Consider the following 18,627-nt stretch of genomic DNA (forward strand, 5'->3'; position numbering starts at 1 on the left):
CAGTTAAGCTTGCCGCCTCTCATTTTCTCACACAACAAATTTCCTGGGTTTGCCTTGAAAATAAATCCGTACTCTGACTATTCTCGGTGAGACCACCACCGTCTTACTTGGGGCTACATCACTTTCGGCCGGGGTTACAGGCGAAGCGCTAGCTGGCCTCCCGTGCTCCACTTCTGCTCATCAGCCAGAGTGCTCCCCTGCGGGGCTGTGCCACTCCCCAGCTTGCTCAGCCTCCCACCACCCGGCTTCACCTTCTGTCCCCCTCCCCTGTCTGCCATCCGCCAAGCACCTCTTCTCCTTGCCGCTGCAAATCACTCTTCACTTCATGTCTTTGCACATGCTGTTCCCTCCACCTGGAATGCTCTTTCCCACCTGAAATGTTCATATGACTCACTCGTCCACCTCTTTCAGGTCCCCGTTCAAATGTCCCTTCCTCAGAGAAGCCTTCGTGATTACCTTCCCAAAAAGGACAGTGAGCTCTCCCCTAATCACTCTCTACGCCCTTCTGCTGCCTGAGATTTCCTCAGACACCTTCACGGTTTAGTGTCATATCACACAGAAGGTGTTAACATCTGTCCCCCAACCAGAATAAGAGTTGAGTGAGGACAGGGACTGGGTCTGCATGGCCCACCTCCTGGAAAAATGCCTGACACAGGTCGGAGCTCTGCAAACACTGAATGTACTGATACTCATGTCAGAGATGCACTCACTCCTTATGAGCCTTCTGCAGCCCTGGAGTGTAGTCTCTACCCCACTTGAAACAAGATCCTTAAGGGCAGGGACTTGATCCCCAAAGGGCCTGGCACAGGCCCTGGTGCCTAACAGATGCTCAGGAAACACTTGTGCAATTCAATAGGAGCAAGTGAATAATTCATTTCAAGAGTCTCTTGGAACCTCAAAATGGTTTTTGGATCTCATTTATCAGAGCTGTCACCTGGACAACGTGATCTCACCTTTAATAAATCTGACTCTCAGCTGGTGAATTGTATACTTGTCACTTCACTCTTGGCAAACCAGAAGCCTGGCCAGGCTCCCCTGAACCCACGGGGATGCTGGTCCATCCCTCCTTCTGTCCTACTGGGTGAGCTCAAGTCATACCAACAGAAGTTTCATCATGGGTGACGGAGCAGCCCCGGGCTGGGTGAGGCCCTTGGGGAAGCTGCTTGTGTCTGGAGATCGATCACTGGGGTCTCCCCTGTCTGGGACCTGACCTGCTAACCTGCTGTATAATGTTCCATGATATTATTGTATGCATGCTAAGCAATGGTTTTCTTAGGAAAGAAAGTTGTGCCAAGGTCCTAGATCCCCTCCACTGGGCCTGGAATGCCTTCCTTACTTTCTGTTGACAATCATGTTACCGTGTCCATAGGATTTGCCAGTGAGGTGTGGGAAAAACCCTTCCTGCTGACCTATCACTGGGTAAGCCACACGAGCGCCAAGATTCAGGGCTGCTCAGACCCTTGAGAAGTCCCACCTCTGATGGAAGGAGGCTGAAGGCTCAGTACTCGATAGAGAATAATTCAGAGTAACAGCCTCTATCCCCTGGTGCCTTGCAATTTCCATCTCATTGTGGTAACATAATTTGAAATATGGTCTCACGAAAGAGAAGGCATTCTGAATTTTGGCAGGTCTCTAAACACTACTTAGTAGCTTCCCTTGCACCCCATCGCCATGGCTCCTCTTGTCAGTTCCGGCACTCACACCCTTGTGGGAACTGGCAAGGGCACCTGGAAACTGCTCATGGCCAGCGCTCAGAGAGCAAGCTCACGGATTCTCTGTCCTTGCCCAGAGCAACATAAGGTCTCTCCTCCACCCCGGCCCCGTAAGTCAGTGACCTGAGCTTCTAGGGTGTGCCGGATAGTGTCTACCTCAGATAAGAACCTGCCAGTGTCCTGACCATTGTCATTTGCAATTTCCAGCAGGGACCTAGGCTCGGCTCACCCCCCACTGACCCAGCAGCAGACTGACTCTCTCAAGGGAGAAGGTTAACTGAGCCTGATTCATCACCATGGTCATTATGATCATTCCAGGGAGCCCTGCCTCAACTTCCTTCTTGCTTTTGTTCAGAATTAGAACTCTGTGCCTTCCTGACCTCAAAATAAAAGGATTCAAAGACTCATTCAAGCCCCCCAAAGCAACCACAGACTCTTCCAGCCCCACAAGTCCCAGGCATACCTTCATAAAAAATATCCTCCTACTGCTCTTGCCTCGATCACTCCCAGTGGCCTCAGAGGCCAGCGCTAGATCAGGAACGCTGCCGCGCCCAGCCTCCGATGTGTCTGCCAACTGCACGGACGAGTGGAAAATGCCCTCCTTGCTCTGGCCCAGGGAGGTCTCAAAGGGATCGGGGTATTTCTCATCGGGGCTTGAGCCATCGTCACTGGTCTTAGCATTACAGAGCATCAGGGACCGCGAGATGGACCGGAGTTTCGTAGACTTTCTGCTCTTTCCAGAACGGCTGTGCGGATCCATCCTCAGGGAGGAAGTAAGGCTTCCCTTCTTCTTCTCCTGATCTGTGGCCTTTGGCTGGTGGGTGGGGACTGGACTGGGCTTCGCCACCACCTCGTGGGTCCCTGGAGGAAAGAGGAAGCAGAATGAAGCAGGGTGACTTGCTACTGACAAGTGGAGCAGGACAAGAGTCCTGGAGCAAAGCCACGGAGCCAGCACCCGAGAAGCAGGGCGAACAAGGAGACGGTCCTTTGGTGGCACCAGCCCGCCCACTGGCTAGCTGCGTGGGGCTCGGTGAACCCCAGTGTTCACCACACCCTCCACTCCCAGAAGCCAGAGCTCCAATTATCCAAACCTTCACTCTGCAGACAAGAAGACTGAGGCACAGAGAAGGGAAATGCAGACCCAAAGCCACAAAGCACCCAGACAGAAGAGCAGCAGAGTCACTGGGATGCTTTTAGAGATGACAGAGGCCCTGCATTTTGACGTCTGCGCTTCCTACAAGTTTGCAGGGGCTCCAGTCGACAGAGCCAGTCAGGGGGAAACCGGGACGAGGATGTACCTGCTTGTCCCCTTTGACCAGCCCTGGTGAGTCCTGCAGAAACTGCAGAATCCAGGAGCCCAGTCTAAGGACCGCTGCCACCTCGAGTCCTCTTTCCCAGACACAGAGCCTATGACCCAGGCTGGGAGTGTCGCTTGGTGCCAACCTGCCAGGGTCGATGTGAGTGTAAAAGAAGGTGGCACGTGGGAAATGCCTGCACACAGCAGGCACTTGGCAAATCCGTGTGCCCTTCTCTGGCCCCAGGATCACACCCTGGCCAGGGCCTCCCGCTCTGCCGGCCGTCCCCGTCCACCCACCCCGCCCATCTCACGGCTCGACACATCAAGGGTTGGCTTCGCACAACGGTCAACAGTGTCTCTCTCTGCCCAGCCCACCCGGCTCTGCTTCACCAAGAGGCACCTTCCTGCTGCTTCGGTTTCCGTGAGGCAGGTGGCACACAGGGTCCATCCAAAGAGCTCCTGACTCAGGCCCAAGCCACAGAGCAAAGCTGTTGCCAGAACAGAAAACCGTGGTGCTGCCATTTGCGTGCATCCACATCAAATAAGGAAAGGCAGAGACCTCCCAACATCTCATTAACTAGAAGCCCTTTCAGAGCCCCCGCAAAGAGAATTTCTTAAAAGAAGACCGTCTTGCAACACCCATGCAGCACAAATTGTTTTCTGTATTAGCCATTTAATTTTATCAGTTTATTCACCAACCATCCACGGCAACCAATAACAATGAATTAAAATGAATGAAGGAATAAATACCGGAAAGCTTACTGCATGTCAGGCACTGCTCTTGATGCATTAGTACAAATTAACTCGATATCCGTCCATTTCATCGAGCCACCCTCTTGCCAGCACACCTAAGTCCTGTACTCCCCGTCCTTGCATTTTAAGTAACAGAGAGCCCTCAACCACAGAGGGAGCCAGCTGTTTGCTGTTTGCTGAGCCCCAGGCCTGGCTGCAGGGTGCAGAGCCCCTCAGGCTGCTGCCGCGGGCACTGGGGCCGCCCACTGAACCCCCGGCTCTGGCCAGCAACTGCACTGCGTTCCCAGAGTTGGCCTGATCATACATTCTCGACAATGACTATTTCAAAACTTTACCTTCTTAGAAACTAGATTTCCCTCCCTCCCCATGGTAAACTGTCTCGTCCTGCTTCATGCAAACGTAGAAGCTCTCAGGTGGCAATCCTCACGGCTTTCTACCACGGAATTTACAAATGCATTTGCATCCACACAGACTCTACACATCCGCCCTCCCATTGGGGCTGCCCCCCCCCGCCACAGCCCCATCTGTTCTCTGGATCCCATCCCTCCAGCGTGTTGATGCACAGCAACAACAAAATAATAATAGCTAGTATTTGTTCAGCGCTTAGGACATGCCAGGCACTGTTCTGATTGCTTTTACTATATCGTTCTCACAAAGATCTATTGATAGTCTCCAGCAAAATCTTCATTTTACAAACAGGGTCACTGAAGCACAGAGACGTTAAGTCACTTTCTCAAGATCACACAGCTCGGACTCGGTGACAGCAGAGTGAAACCAGGCATCCTGACTCTGGGGCCTGCTCTCTTCCACGCCTTCACACTGACGCTGATGATCAGCCCTCTCATGGGCAGGTTGCCTAATCTCTCCTCTGCACCAGGTCTTCAGCAGCAGCCCAGAAACATAGTCAGATCGCTTCTGTCTTTCGAAAACTACGTAGAGGGGCGCCTGGGTGGCTCCATCAGTTCTTGATTTTGGCTCAGGTCATGGTCTCAGGGTCCTGAGATCGAGCCCTGCTTTGGGCTCCGCACTGGGCTGGAGTCTTCTTAAGATTCTCTGTCTCTCCCTTTTCCCCCCCTCGCCTCTACCTAACCGGCTCACATGCTTGCACACTCCCTCTCTTAATAAAATAGCAATGTGTCGACTCCACATGCTCCTCTTGTTATCTGCCTCTCTCTTATCCCTTCATCTTTTCTTTTTTCCCCTTTGTCTTTTATTACAATGAGAATACTTAGTACAAGGTCTACCATCTTAACACTTTTGCAGCTACACGCAGTGTCGCTCACCAAGCACCACGTTGACAATGGAATGCTATTCCTTGTTATCTTCTTGAAGGAGTGTTTCACACTCTGCACTTTCTCTCCTCCTGCTCACCTCCCCTCTGAGCCACAGCCCAGTCTGCTTCCTTCCCCTGAAACCGCTGAAACTCTCATTTTATCACTTCTGCATTTTATGTGCCCCAAGTCATGAACCCAGGACGAGAGGGCACTGTCTGCTCACATAGAACCTGCACCTTTTTGAGAGAATTCATTAAGATCAATCATGCAATGCTTAGATCTATTGGCTGAACAATAGATAAAATTCAAGCTTTCTTTTTCTCAATGCAAATATCACTATATTTATATATTTATATCCAAATTTCTTTGCAGTTTGTTCAACTTCATTAGGACTCCCCACAGCTGACCTGGGCCTCGTGTGTGTGTGTGTGTGTGTGTGTGTGTGTGTGTGTGTGTTGCTCGTAGCCAGCCCTGGTCCAACAGGCATTTGAAAAATTGAACGATAATCAAAGTTTTGTGTTAAGATCCTTCTGGACTTGAACTGTGCTCATTGGGGAGGATATAAATATGGAGCTGCTGAGGGCCTGTGTGTCGGGGAGAGCTGATGGGAATAAAGCCAACACAGAAAGAATACAACTCATGGAGGTTGGGGGACAGGAGAGGAGCAAGAAGAGAGAAGGCAAAGAGGACAGAGAGAAAGTGTGACAAGGATGAATTTAAGTGATGTAACATGAGCACCTAGATCCAGCAGTGCCTGATGCCACCTACCTATTCACATATACAAGCTAACAGACTTCTCTTTTTACCTTAAAAAAAAAAAAATCCTCCTGGAATAGTTGTTCTTCTCTCTGATGCTACCGGCACACGTAATGGAAAACAGTGACATCCAGGGGCCAAGAGGGTTTTGGAAACTGTCTTTTATTCCACTCCAAGCTAGAGGAGGAGCCAGTCACCCACAGTCAAAGCCTGCTCCCCTTCAGTGCTGGGCTCTGCAATAAAAGCCTCTGTATTCTCTTACACCAAGCTCTGTCACTGTCTGCATGGATTCTAAGAATGCAAGCCAGGCCCTCCTTCCCATCCACATTCTCTCCCAGGCTCACCATGGCTGTCCCAGCAAAGAGGAGCTCACTTACTGGGCATTTTGCAGGACACAAAATTTTGGAGCCTTGGGGACCAGACGCAAGGCTGTGTGCTTCACTCAGGGGTGGGGAAGTTGGCTACAAGTGGGACTTAGGAGAACAGACGGGTCAAATTCCTTGGTGGACCATTTGCAGGAGTGCCTGATGAGTCCTGTCAGTTTTTTAAAATAAGCTTTTCCAGAGGGAACTGTGACTTTCTGCAGCCTTGGCTCTCGTGTGGGGGTGGCTGTGGCCATGGGATGGGAGGCTGGTGATGTGCCGGGGATGAGAGGCGAACCCTTCAGTCCAGAGCAAAGACGGTCTTCAAAATGAGCCTTGTTTTTATGAAAAATGTAACAAAGGGAGGGAATAATTGCCAAGGGTTGTAGAGGGGCAGCCAGCATTGGACTTCTGTGGGAGAGTGCTTTCCCTCTAGGCCTGGCATAGAGGGAGAGACCGAGAGAAGGGAAAGGGAATAATTGGAAACACAGTGCCGTGGTCACATGGTTCTGCTTAGCTTTGGTAATTGTGCTCAGGACATTGGAACCAGCTATTGCTCCTAATGGGACCAAATGTCAGCAGAGCCGGGGGGCCAGCCTGTGCCTTTCTTCGGGATGCAGGAGCCTTCCAAAGGTCTGGCCAAGGCGCTTTCTCGGATTTTGCCCCAGGCTCCATGAGTGTTTGCCAGGCTCTTGTTGCTTTTTCTCTGTCTCATGTGAGTCCTCTACAAGATGACCTTCGGGGTCTCTTCCAGAGGCTTCCTGGGGAAGCGCAGAGAAGCGTTCCAGCATGGTCATGCTAATAGAACCAGCTGCTTTCACTTCCCTGCAGAAGAACCCAAAGGATCTGCTTTACCCCAGGAAACAGCTCTCCCACTCCTGGAGGCCTTTCCTCCCAACCACTGGCTCTTCCACTACACCGTCCACAGAGTGCTGGGGCCAGAGGGGCGTCCCCTCACACATGCACACACATGCACACATGAGGGCACTGCGCCCTGAAGACGGTTGAGGACAGGTGCCCCGTCACCATCCTCTCCAGACGTCTAGACCAACCTGGGCTGCAGCATCATCCATATAAAAAATGCAAAGCCAAAAAGAATGGAGCCGAAATGCAAATGGCTAGGTCCTCCTTTAAAGGAGTTCGAACAACTTGTGGACTTGCTGGGAAGCCAGGTCAGTAAGCCACCCTCCCTTCCCTTCCTTCCTTCCTTCCCATTTGTTTCATTCAGTGTCTGTTAAGAAAGCATGACATGCCTGTCACTACACTGGGTGAAGCTAACTCACTGGAGGAAAGGCCACAGTATTTCCATCTGGATAAAATATACTGAATTCACTGGAGAACATAGAGAGGGTAAATAACCATATGGAGAATGGGGAACTGGTTGATGAAATGTGTTTCAGATTTCTGAATTCCCCGACAGTGTCTGATATCAAAGGCGATTTTTCAAGTTTGGTCACTCCGGCCCAGGGGGCGTTTTCCGTCTTGAACAGAGGAGTGACTCGGAGATTCAATGACGTGAGGACACTTGGGACCCTTGTTTTTCAGGTCCCTTGGCTGGGCCTGGTTGTGCGCGTGTCCGCACGTTGGCTCGGGACCTGGGGCACCTCTGGGGCAGCTTCCCGGCAGGTAGAGGGAGCAGCATGTTGAAGCAGCCCATTCCACCCTCCAGTGTTATTTCCTGGAGGAGAGAAACCATATCTCCCTAATTCTGTGTCCCCAGGGCTCCACTGTGGCTTGGCCAAGTAGGGGCATCAGCGTATTCAAGGAATGAATGGATGGTGGGTGAGCATTTCAAAGGCTCCTTTCCACAAAGCATTTCCACTCCAGGCTAAGGCCAAATGTGTGATGGGGATTTTATGGGTCAGCCCAAGTGGGCTCAGGGACCCCAAATCGCAGAAAACATCACTTCTGGGTGTGTCTGTGAGTTGTTTCCAGAAGAGATGAGAATTTGAATGCAGACTGAGTAGAGTGGATGGGCATCATCTACTCCATCATCCTTGAGGGCCTGCATGGAACAAAAGGCAGAGGAAGGGAAAACTTCCTCTGAACAAGCTGAGACAGACACTACCTTCTCTTGCCCTAGATATGGATGCCAGCCCTTATGGTTCTCCAGCCTTTGGACTCCAACCAGCGCTTACACCATTGGCTGCCCTGGTTCTCGGGGGCTGTGGGCTTGGTGCAGACCACGCCCTGGGTCCCTCTGGGTCTCCAGCTTGTAGGCAGCAGACTATAGGACTTCTCTGTCTCCACAATGGTGTGAGCCATTCCCCGCCCCCCCCCCTCATCTACCTATCTATCCATCCATCCATTCACCTACCCACCTACCCACCCATTCATACTGTGGCTCTGGAGAACCTTGACCCATGCTTAGGGAAAACATCCCACCTAGGACCACAGAATGAAGGACTCCAGGTAGCAAACTGACATCACAGTGACATGGAGCCCCAATAGGCTACACCTCAGAGTACATGACCATTTCAAGCTACTGGAAAGACATTTTGGAACCTGCTTCTTTGGAGGAGCCTAGACTGTTTGTAAGACCCCAAGAGGAGCCCATCACCTAGGCCACTGTGCTTCCAGCACCCTGGAAGGTCACCTCATCCATCAACATGCAGACACATGTTGGGTCTTCAAGATGCTCTCCCCAACACCCAGGCCTCTGAGACAAAGAAGGACAGGCCTTTCCCCCTCAATATGTATTCCCTCTTATGTGGCAGAGACTGAAGACATGATTCACCTCAAGAAGATCTAGATACATTCAAGAAGGCACATTCAGGGGCACCGGGGTGGCTCAGTGGTTGAATGTCTGCCTTTGGCTCAGGGCATAATCCCAGGGCTCTTCTGTTTCCAGAAGAGATGAGAATTTGAATGCAGACTGAGTAGAGTGGCTCAGGGCATAATCCCAGGGCTCCCTGCAGGAAGCCTACTTCTCCCTCTGCCTGTGTCTCTGTTTCTCAGTGTTTCCCATGAATAAATAAATAAAACCTTAAAAAGAATAAGAAAAAAAAGAAAGAAAGAAAGAAAAGAAAGAAAGAAAGAAAGAAAGAAAAGAAAGAAAGAAAGAAAGAAAGAAAGAAAGAAAGAAGAAAGAAAGAAAGAAAGAAAGAAAGAAAGAAAGAAAGAAAGAAAGAAAGACACATCCACTTTCTTTGGCACATCCAAAGAAAGGCACTATTCAGGAGCGACTGGCCTAGGCTACTCCTCATTAAACCCCAGTGCCTAGAAAAAGGGCTTCCCACATGGCAGATGCTCAGGAGCTGCTGCTGCAGAAAAGCCATACAGGGTGGGGTTTGTCATTGGGAGGAGGGGCCAGCAGGAGCACACAGATGCTGGCTGAGAGCTGGGCCTCGCAGGTGACCTTAGCTGGCACACCAGAAGCACCGCTTACGTGGGCAGCAGCCTCAGGACAAGGTTCAGCCCCTTTACGGCATAGCTGATGGCCACTGAGTGGAGGTGATAATCCTCACCACCGAGAAAAACAAGAAAAATACTTCCAGGAGGTACTTAGCCAAATACCTGATGCAGAGTACAGACCAAAAGAAAAAAAAAATCACCCAAAAAAGCAAAACAGTGGAAACAATCTAAATGTGCATCAGTGAAAGACTGTATTAAATTTATTATGGTCCATCGTGCAGCCAGTAAGACAGTCTGACAAATCTACATGTGTGCGTATGGAAAGAGGTTCGAGTATATTGCACTGCTAAGAAACCCTGTAAAATGGTTCTAGGCACCATTTGGTTTTAAAAAATGTACTCACATTAATGAACACTGAACTGTTAATAATTTTTTGAAGGGTGCATAAAGTACTGGGGGATGGATGGGATTTACTGAAAGCTTTTCCTTTGTACTTAATAATTCCTACTCCTAATTTCTTTTACAAATCATTGTGCATCACACTTATAACCAGAAAAATAAAGGTTCCTGTTTTGAAGAACAAAACGGAACTTTACGGCTAATTTTTGCCAACAAGTAGTTCCGATTAACTTTACAATGATTTTTCTCAGGCCCTAAAATATCGGGCTGAAATTCTTAATAAAATTGCCTGGGATTTACAGATGAACTTAGGGAGAAAGTCTTGTCATCCAAGAACATTTCTTAATTTTTTTTGGTATTTGTTCAAATTCTCTTTTCAATCAAATTTTATATCCTTCTTCATTGAGGCTCTAAATATCCCTAATTACATTTATTCCCCAGTGCTTTTTTTTCTATTTTGAATGGAACCATTTGTGAAATGTATTTTCTAGTTGGGTATTGCTTATACATAAGTCATGACTTATACATATTTATTTCGTAATTGGCAACCTTGTAGATCTCTCATATTCCGTCATACTCTAGCTACTCAAAAGCTTCTCTTGAGTTTCCAACTGATTCCGAGTGAATATTAAAAATCTGCTTCATTTAAGGGCATCCGGGTGGCTCAGTCATGATCACAGGGTCCTGGGATCCAGTTCCACGTTGAGCTCCCTGCACCGTGAGGAGTCTGCTTCTCCCTCCCCCTCTGCCCCTGTCCCTCTGCTCGTGCTCGCTTTCTCTCAAAAAATAACATCTTTAAAAGTTTTACTTAATTTAAAAATGTGTATACTACTTATTTCATTCTATTTTTTAATATACTGAAGTTTCCAGAACATTAGGAAACAATGGTACATAGAGGCATTCTGCGTCTTCTTCTAGACAGTGATGGAAATTCTTGAAGTGTTTTATGGTAAGTGGGACACTGACAGCTCTATCAAGATAAAATGATTTTTTATTATGTTAAAGAAATATTCTACTAATTGTAACTTGGGAAACATTTTCACCAAGAATGGGTGTTGTTTATTAAATGCTGCCTCAGCTCCTTGGCACTCTCGTCTATCTTTCCTCTTCTGGTTTGTCTGTGGGAAGGAACCTATGACTGGCTTTCATAAGACCGGGCCACCCGTATTCTGGTGGTGTTTCAAGTCCCATTGACTCACAACATGCAATTATTTTACCTGGACTTGTTTTGCTTGTATTTTGTTTGGGATTTTTGTATCTATGTTCACAAACAGAAACAGCCTGTAGTCCTGTGTTGTGTTGGCATTATAAAAGATTTGAGAGGTCGATATCCCTTCCTACCCTCTGAAATAGTTGGATAGTTTAAAATACATCTAGTAAAAGCCTAAAATAATGTTTCCATTAAATCTTTTGGTCCTGGCATTACTTTTTAGGCGGTTCCTTGAAACTCTCCTTATTGGACTATTCAGTTTTTTTAAATCTTTTCCTTTGTCGATTTTGATCACTTGATCTTTGAATTTATTAGCATGAATAGCCCATTAACTTGCAAAGTTTTCTCTGGGACTCTGTGCACGCGCTCTGCTGGTCACCCTCCTCTCTGCTTTGAGTTGAGTTCACTGAAGGAGATGGTGCCATCAGAGCTTCCAAAGGGCTCTTCCTTAGAACCAGTGCAAACATCTACTCTTTTTGGTTTGCTTTCCATTACATTTATTTCCGCTTGTGTCTTACTATTACTCGCCCTGCCCACAGAGCTTCTTATAAGTTTCTTTTTTCTACCTTCTAGAGCTTAATATTTGGTTTCCTCAAATCTGTTCTTTCTGTTTCAGAGAGGACACCATGCCATTCTGCAGTTTGACCTGAGTTCAAATCCCAGTGAAATTATTTGCTAAGTGTCTGACCCTGAACATCTTCTTGACGTTTCTGTGACTCTGTCTCATTATTCGTAAAATGTGGATGGTTGTAGAAGCCATCCCACAGCAACTTTGTGAGAATAAATTAAAATACCGGATGTCAACCCCTGAACACAGTTTATTGGCTACTTGTGATCACCAGTCCTGCCACCATCATCATTATTTAAAGCCCGAAATTCTCCTCCAAATGTCCCTGTGATCGCAAGCCCATGAATTTTGAAATATGACATTCTAGTTGTTTTGCTAATGGTCTGTGATTGTAGTTTGGTTTCCAACTTAGACTCAGTTCTTCGGGGGAAGAACTGGCTTTTGTCCTGGTCGTATCTTCGGCTTTTGTCCTGGTCAAATCTCCAAGATGTAGCCTTGCTGTTCTTATAATTTTTTTTATTAGGAAATTCCAGTTTAATTGCATCGTGGCCACAGGATGTGTCCTGGACATTTTTTACTTGGTGGAATTTATTGAGGTTTACTTTGCCGAGTCGGTATGTGATGTGACTAAGTGTTTAAAATGTGGCGTGCACATTTCCAAAGAATTAGAACTCTCTGTTTGGAACTTCAAAGATGAATATGTCCAAATGTGATATTAAAATACATACATATATATATATTATATATATAATACATATGTATTCAACCCTATAAATCACGTAGTTCAACACCTCGATTTCTTTACTTACATTTCATCTAATAAATTTGATAAAGCTTTGACTGGTGTGCATTCAAATCTGACACCATATTTCTAATATTCCAAACATTTTTGTTTTGTATATGTCAGTGACTTCATTGGGAGCATAAAGTGTTCTGATGTTCGTGTCTCCGTCATGTTGTTCTTCTCTTTATCATTTAGTGAGAGGTACTTCTTAATTTACTCCAATATTTTATCTCACAGAATTAACACTGCTACCCTACTTCCTTTTCACCTGCATTTGCTCCGTAGATGCCCATCCCTGTACTTTTCACTTGATGCAATTTTGTTTTAAATTGTGTCTCTTAAAAGTGGGATGTAACTAGATTGTGAGGAAGAATGTGTTTTTTTTTTGTTTTTGTTTTTTGTTTTTTTTTTTAGTTTTTAAAATTTTTTTCTAAGCCGAACCTGGGAGTCTTCCTTTTTTTAAATATACAAATGACCCTGGAACAACATGGGGGTTTGGGGCATGTATGACTCTTGACTCCCCAAAAACTTACTCACAGCCTACTGTTGACCGGAAGACCTACCAACAGCATGAACAGCTGATGAGCACGCATTTTGTATGTTATATGTACTATAGACAGTATTCTTACAATCATGGAAGCTAGAGAAAAGAGAATGTGATTAAGAAAGTTGTAAGGAAGAGAAAATATCTTTACACTACCATACTGTATGCTTTATTAGAAAAGATGCACATAGAAGTGAATCCACGTGGTTCAGCCCCATGTTGTTCACGGGTCAGCTGTATAACCTCATATCTTACATCATCCCTCACAGAGATTACACATATTTAATGTCTAACCTTATGCCTTGCATCTGAAATGAGACACCTTCCTTCCACCTTGTCTTGCTCTCTTTGTGTGGCTTCCTTTCCTTGCTTCCCGGGCCAGTTATTCACTCTTCCTCATCCTCCTCCATGGCTGAGTCGTCACACACTCTGTGTTTATACCATTGGCAGCTCTATCAAGAATCTTTGAGCGAGATATTGGAGACTCCATCTTTCCTCTGTGTCCTTTCCAAGCATGCTGCCTTGTCTTCCTCCTGGAACCTGACCTCCCAGTCTCTGTGCTTCAGACCAAGTGTCTTTGCGGAGGGGAGGACACGCCGTTGCTTCCGAGGTAGTTATTCTCACCTGCATCATCTCAGAATCCTGTTGAGAACACAACTGAGGTTTAACTTGACAGGAGTCCTTGTGGCTTGGCTTTGGCTCCTGCGTCATCTGTTGGGTTGGCCCTCCTTTTTTTTTTTAAGATTTTATTTATTCATTCATTCATGAAAGATACACAGAGAGGGGGGGGCAGAGACACAGGCAGAGGGAAAAGCAGGCTCCATGTAGGGAGCCCAACGTGGGACTCGATTCTAGGTCTCCAAGATCACGCCCTGGGCCAAAGGCAGGGGCTAAACCACTGAGCCACCCAGATATCCCCCCCTGGGTTGGCCCTCTTGCACTGCTTTCTGTAACCCTCACTGTCTCACTAGCCTGTGAGACTCCTGAGTGTCCTCCACCCCCAGCCCGCGGGCCCCACTGCACATTCCCCGTGCCACACTTGCCCTCTGCCTCCCTTGACTGTGACAGATTCCCATCACTCTTCATGCCCATCCATAGATAACATTTGTTCAGAGTAAATCCACACCCCTCTCTGCACCCCCAGTGCTGTAGATTGGGCTGGGTCTGCGCTCTCTGAGAACCTGCTCTCCCCATGGTACAAAGCAAGTCTGACCCATGGCAGGTGTTTGTCCACTATGCTCAGAGATGGACACTAGGCCCCATTCAGTCGGTGGCTCCCACCAATCACTCAGTAAATACTTACTGAATGACAGAGGATGCCTTCATTTAACGTGTGAATGTGCTTCCGGCCAGACAAAATGTATAAAGTTGAACCAAACATCTTATAGACACTGCCTGGGCAACCTCTACCAGGGAATAGAGAGTCCACTTAGTAACCCCATCCCTAGGAAAATTCTGGTGAGTTGTCCATGCTTCTGTGTCATTGTTTTGACCATAAAGATACATGGAACACTCTTCAGGCATGGGGAAGAATGAGGTAGACTTTTTGTGCTACACGGAAGTGGGGGAAAAAATGTATGGCAGGACAGTGTGTGTGTGTGTGTGTGTGTGTGTGTGTGTGTGTGTTTGGAAATAGAAAAATCCAGAATCCTCACCAAACTGTCATCAGGGATTATTTCTGAAGGGCAGGCTGGGTGGTGGCGGACAACTGGTCACCATATTTGACTAAGCATCACATTTTTACCCAAAGTAAAACTTTATAAAAATTAAAATACAAAGTGGAAATATAATAAATCTGCAAGAAATGCATATACTTCCCTTAATTACAACCTAAGAAGGAAGAAAGGGGGAAAAAAAGACACAAAAATTTAAAACACACAACCCTAAAGTAGGACCTACTCGCCAGAAGAACTGGGAAAGTGCTCAAAACATGCACATAAGTGAACAAGCAAGACCCCTTCCTTGGGACACAGCTGCAAGGGCATTAAATTGACATTGATCATCTCCAACCAGGACCAAGAGGAGATTTGTGGAAATGCAAATCTCAGCTATAGCTCGTCACAGAGTCTTTGGCCTGCAAGACTTTTTCAGACTTTGTGGTCCAACAGCTGCGTGTGTGTGTGTGTGTGTGTGTGTGTGTGTGTGTGTGTGTAAGATGACTGGTTCGGGTTTGCATTTTGGTAAGAGGTTACATATCGTCTCTTTCAAGATTATTTCTATTTCTCTCAGCACACCCACATGCACATGTGCACAGACACAGTTGTATTATCTGCATTTGACAATCAGCTCCATGCACGGAGAGGAGGGAGCTGATGGCCAAGACACAGCTCCAGTATATGCCAGGAGTCTCCTGCTCCTGGGGCTGGCCCACCACGCCCGGCTGGACTGGCCACTGTGTGCTCAGAGGCCAAGGAGAAGATAGGAGACGAAAGGCCTGGGAGCTTGGGGGCCTGCCTGCTCTCCCCAACCTTTCTGTTGCTCTAGCTCTTCTGATCCATTTAAGAAAAGGCAGAAAGAGAAAGAGATGAACTCATGGCCAACTTAGTCTACAATCTCTGCCACAGATAAAGGCCACCATGTTGGAAGAGAAGATTGGACTTAAAATGCTCTCCCTACACATCTCCATTCCAAATCCTACCCATTGGCTCATGAAACTTTGTAAATCTTCTCTTGCCATAAGAATTTACATTTTACATCATAATGCATACCACACAAACACATATAAGCTGTGTATGTATATAAATGTTTATAAACAAACACACTGTGTACATAAATACATATAACAAAAACAGAAGTTTTATGAAACAATACCCTTACCATGATGTAGTCAAGTAAAAACATGACAGAGATAGTATAAAATGGATTTCGCCTGGAACCTGATGCATTCTGATAAACTCGATTCTTTTATTTTTCTTTTAAAGCAATGCTGGTCTCAAAGCACTAAATTGAGTTCCAATGCACAAGTGGGTTGTGTTTGAAAACCTCTCTTCTAAAGTGCTCTCTGATTTCCCAAAACAATTTCACACGGGAGTATTTGCTGTGATTTCTTACTTAGCTCCATTCTTCTGAGCCACTGACTTTTTGTGTGAACACGGCAATTTCACTGCATTTGCTTGTCTTCACGCAGATTTAGGAGCTGGGATGGATTGTGAAAGCCCCTGTTCCTTTTGTTACAGGTGGAAGAAGGAGGAAGGGGCTCACGTGTGCTCTAGTTTTGCTTTGCCAGAGGAAGGGGCCACAGGGAGCGCGCACTAATATTGGCTGTCCCCGCAGTGAGGACAGCTTCAGGACCTTTGGGAGAGCGTGTCCAGGGGGGGCCACCTCAAGCTGACTGGCGGAGCAGCCATGTCCCTGCTGCTATAAGAGCCATAGAGCATTTCTGGCCAGCTGTGCCTGCAAGCCTCAGCCAGAGCAAGTCCTATGGAGAGTCCCATCTGTGGGTGGTCCCAGTGCCGGGGTCACCGTGTGGAACCACCGCCAGCCCCGGGCGGCACACCCAGGGCACACCCTGCCCTCCAGCATCTCCGAGTGTGGTGAGCGTAGCCGCTCCCGGTGGGCTCCTCTCCAAGTGGTGCCTCGCCCCTTGTCTGCTCTGCAATCTTTGCTGCTGAGACCCTCAGCACTTCAGCGGTATGTGGGGCACCTTGCCTGGCTCACAGGACAGCAGAGATTTGTCCTTATTTCAGCTGGAATCCAAGAGAAAAGCTTGAAATACATTCTTGTTTCAAGCTGTCTTCTTAACCACACTCCAAGCTCTCAGAACTATTTGTTTAGTTTGCCTCCCTGGATATGAGTGTGTTGCTATCTGCACTAATTTGTGTCTTTTAGGTCAAAAAAAACTTACATGTGGAAAATTTAATTCCAGCCTGAATGGACAGTGTAAATACAAGGTATGAAACTGTCACAGTTAAGGCTGTGTTGATGCTGTTATTCACTTATCGAGGCAACAGACAGCTTCCTGAGATTCACTGTGTGTCACTGGTGATGTGTCGAGGAGGAAGGCAAGGGCTTTCACAGCCCGCTGGAGAAGATGGATATGTCGGTGGAGACGGCTCCTCGTGCGGGGAGTTTATGATACAGGTTTGAATCAAGTGCTACCATCTGCAGTGACTTGATAAATGGCCTCACCAAGGAATTGGCCCATGAGCCGAGGCTGGAAAGCCGAATGAGAGTTTCCTACCTAGAGGAAAGAAGGCAGACGGTGCCGAGAGAATTCATTTCACATTGAGAGAACCGTATGCACAAAGGGAGAAAGCCTTAAAAGACCCTGCTGTCTTCGTATCAGCAAATCTCTTGGTGGCTCTGGAGCCCCAAGAGTGTGACCAGGAAGCAAAGGGACCAAATTGCCAACTCAGGTGATGAGATAGGGGATCAAGGAATGAGGACCCCCATCGTGCTGGTGAGTGGATTTCATTTCCGAGTGCACCCTCCTTGCTTCACCTCCGCCCCCCCCCCCAAGCCCTGAGGCCACCTGGGCCCCAGAGAAGGTGAGGCTGCCAAGGGCAGGTCCCACGTTCCTGGACTGCCTGCTGTGCGAATGACTCTAGTCTTGACTGTTTACATGTTTCATGAAAGATTTCAGTTCTAAAGAGGTTCCTATGGATAGAAAGAGCTAGAAAACACCTACTCTGAGTAATTATAGCCCTACAATTTCATCCAGTAAAGGTAAGACCATCTTTGTGCTTAGTCAATGCAGACGTTTGCTAGGCATGTTGCACAGCAGCTGAGAGTATAGATTTCAGAGACTGGGTTGGAAGGGTTGATGTCCTGGGAGAGCCACTTTCTAGCCAAGTGATCCTGGGCACATCACCTCATCTCTCCGTTCTGGGGACACACTACCTAAGCCAGGGCACTGAGAGGCTCCAACAACATGCCACACGCAGAGACTGAATGCAGTTCCAGGGCAGAAAGATGCACCAGGGCGGCTGGGGGCAGGGATGTGACAGGAGCATCGCTGGGCACCTGAAAAATCAAAGTAGGGGCTTCATGGAGGTGCCTGGCCCACCCTGACAGCTCCTGACCCATCCCATCTGGCAGACTGGAGGGGCCCTCCACTGGGGTCGTAAACACTGAGCACCACTTAACTGCAGGACATGAGGGGACAGCCAGAGAGAGGGCTAGAGTGGAAGGCTCCTCTCATTCCCAGGTGCCCTGGGGAAAGGGGGTAGCCTCAGGGTTGGGCTCCTGGGATGAAGTGCTGCCCTTGAGGGCTCAGCCTGAAATGAGGTGATTTCATCCATCAAGAAAAGGAGGGATGGATACTTTCCTGTTTGGACAGAGAGCGAGGAAATCAGTTGGGTTGCCACATCCTCCAACCAAGCAGCAAGCACGGTCATCAGTCCACGGCACCTGCCCTGGGAATCAGTGGCGGACTGACTCCAACAGTGCAGTGACTGGCGGAGAGACCGCCCTTCCTGTGGTCAAGGTCACACATGCCTGAGCTCCCTACACACCTGGGGGAGGAGGGACCTGGCAGCAGCGGGAAAGCCTCCTCTGGGTGCCTCCCCCTTTCTCCCACCCTCTCCCACCCTCTGCTTCTGCTGCAGCCTCTGCACCGAGGAAGAGGAGGTCCCAGCTGATGGCCGGATGGCCCAGACCCAGAAGCCCCCTGGGA

The 18,627-nt window shown here is 47.9% G+C and overlaps 1 protein-coding gene across 3 annotated transcripts in view; it reads right to left on the minus strand.

Annotated features, from left to right (window-relative positions):
* The window catches only part of IL16 (interleukin 16), a 102,006-nt gene that overhangs the window by 71,975 nt on the left and 11,404 nt on the right, over positions 1–18,627 (minus strand). For 2 of the 3 annotated variants that reach the window (XM_072801827.1, XM_072801836.1), the window contains exon 2: positions 2,176–2,573. In XM_072801827.1, the coding sequence (XP_072657928.1) occupies positions 2,176–2,573 (398 nt within the window). Of the gene's footprint in view, positions 1–2,175; positions 2,574–3,010; positions 3,143–18,627 lie in introns of those variants that run through there. The other variant, XM_072801845.1, reaches the window with a different exon arrangement.

The sequence above is a fragment of the Canis lupus genome, chromosome 2, assembly GCF_048164855.1.
Source record: "Canis lupus baileyi chromosome 2, mCanLup2.hap1, whole genome shotgun sequence".
Classification (NCBI taxonomy): Eukaryota; Metazoa; Chordata; class Mammalia; order Carnivora; family Canidae; genus Canis; species Canis lupus.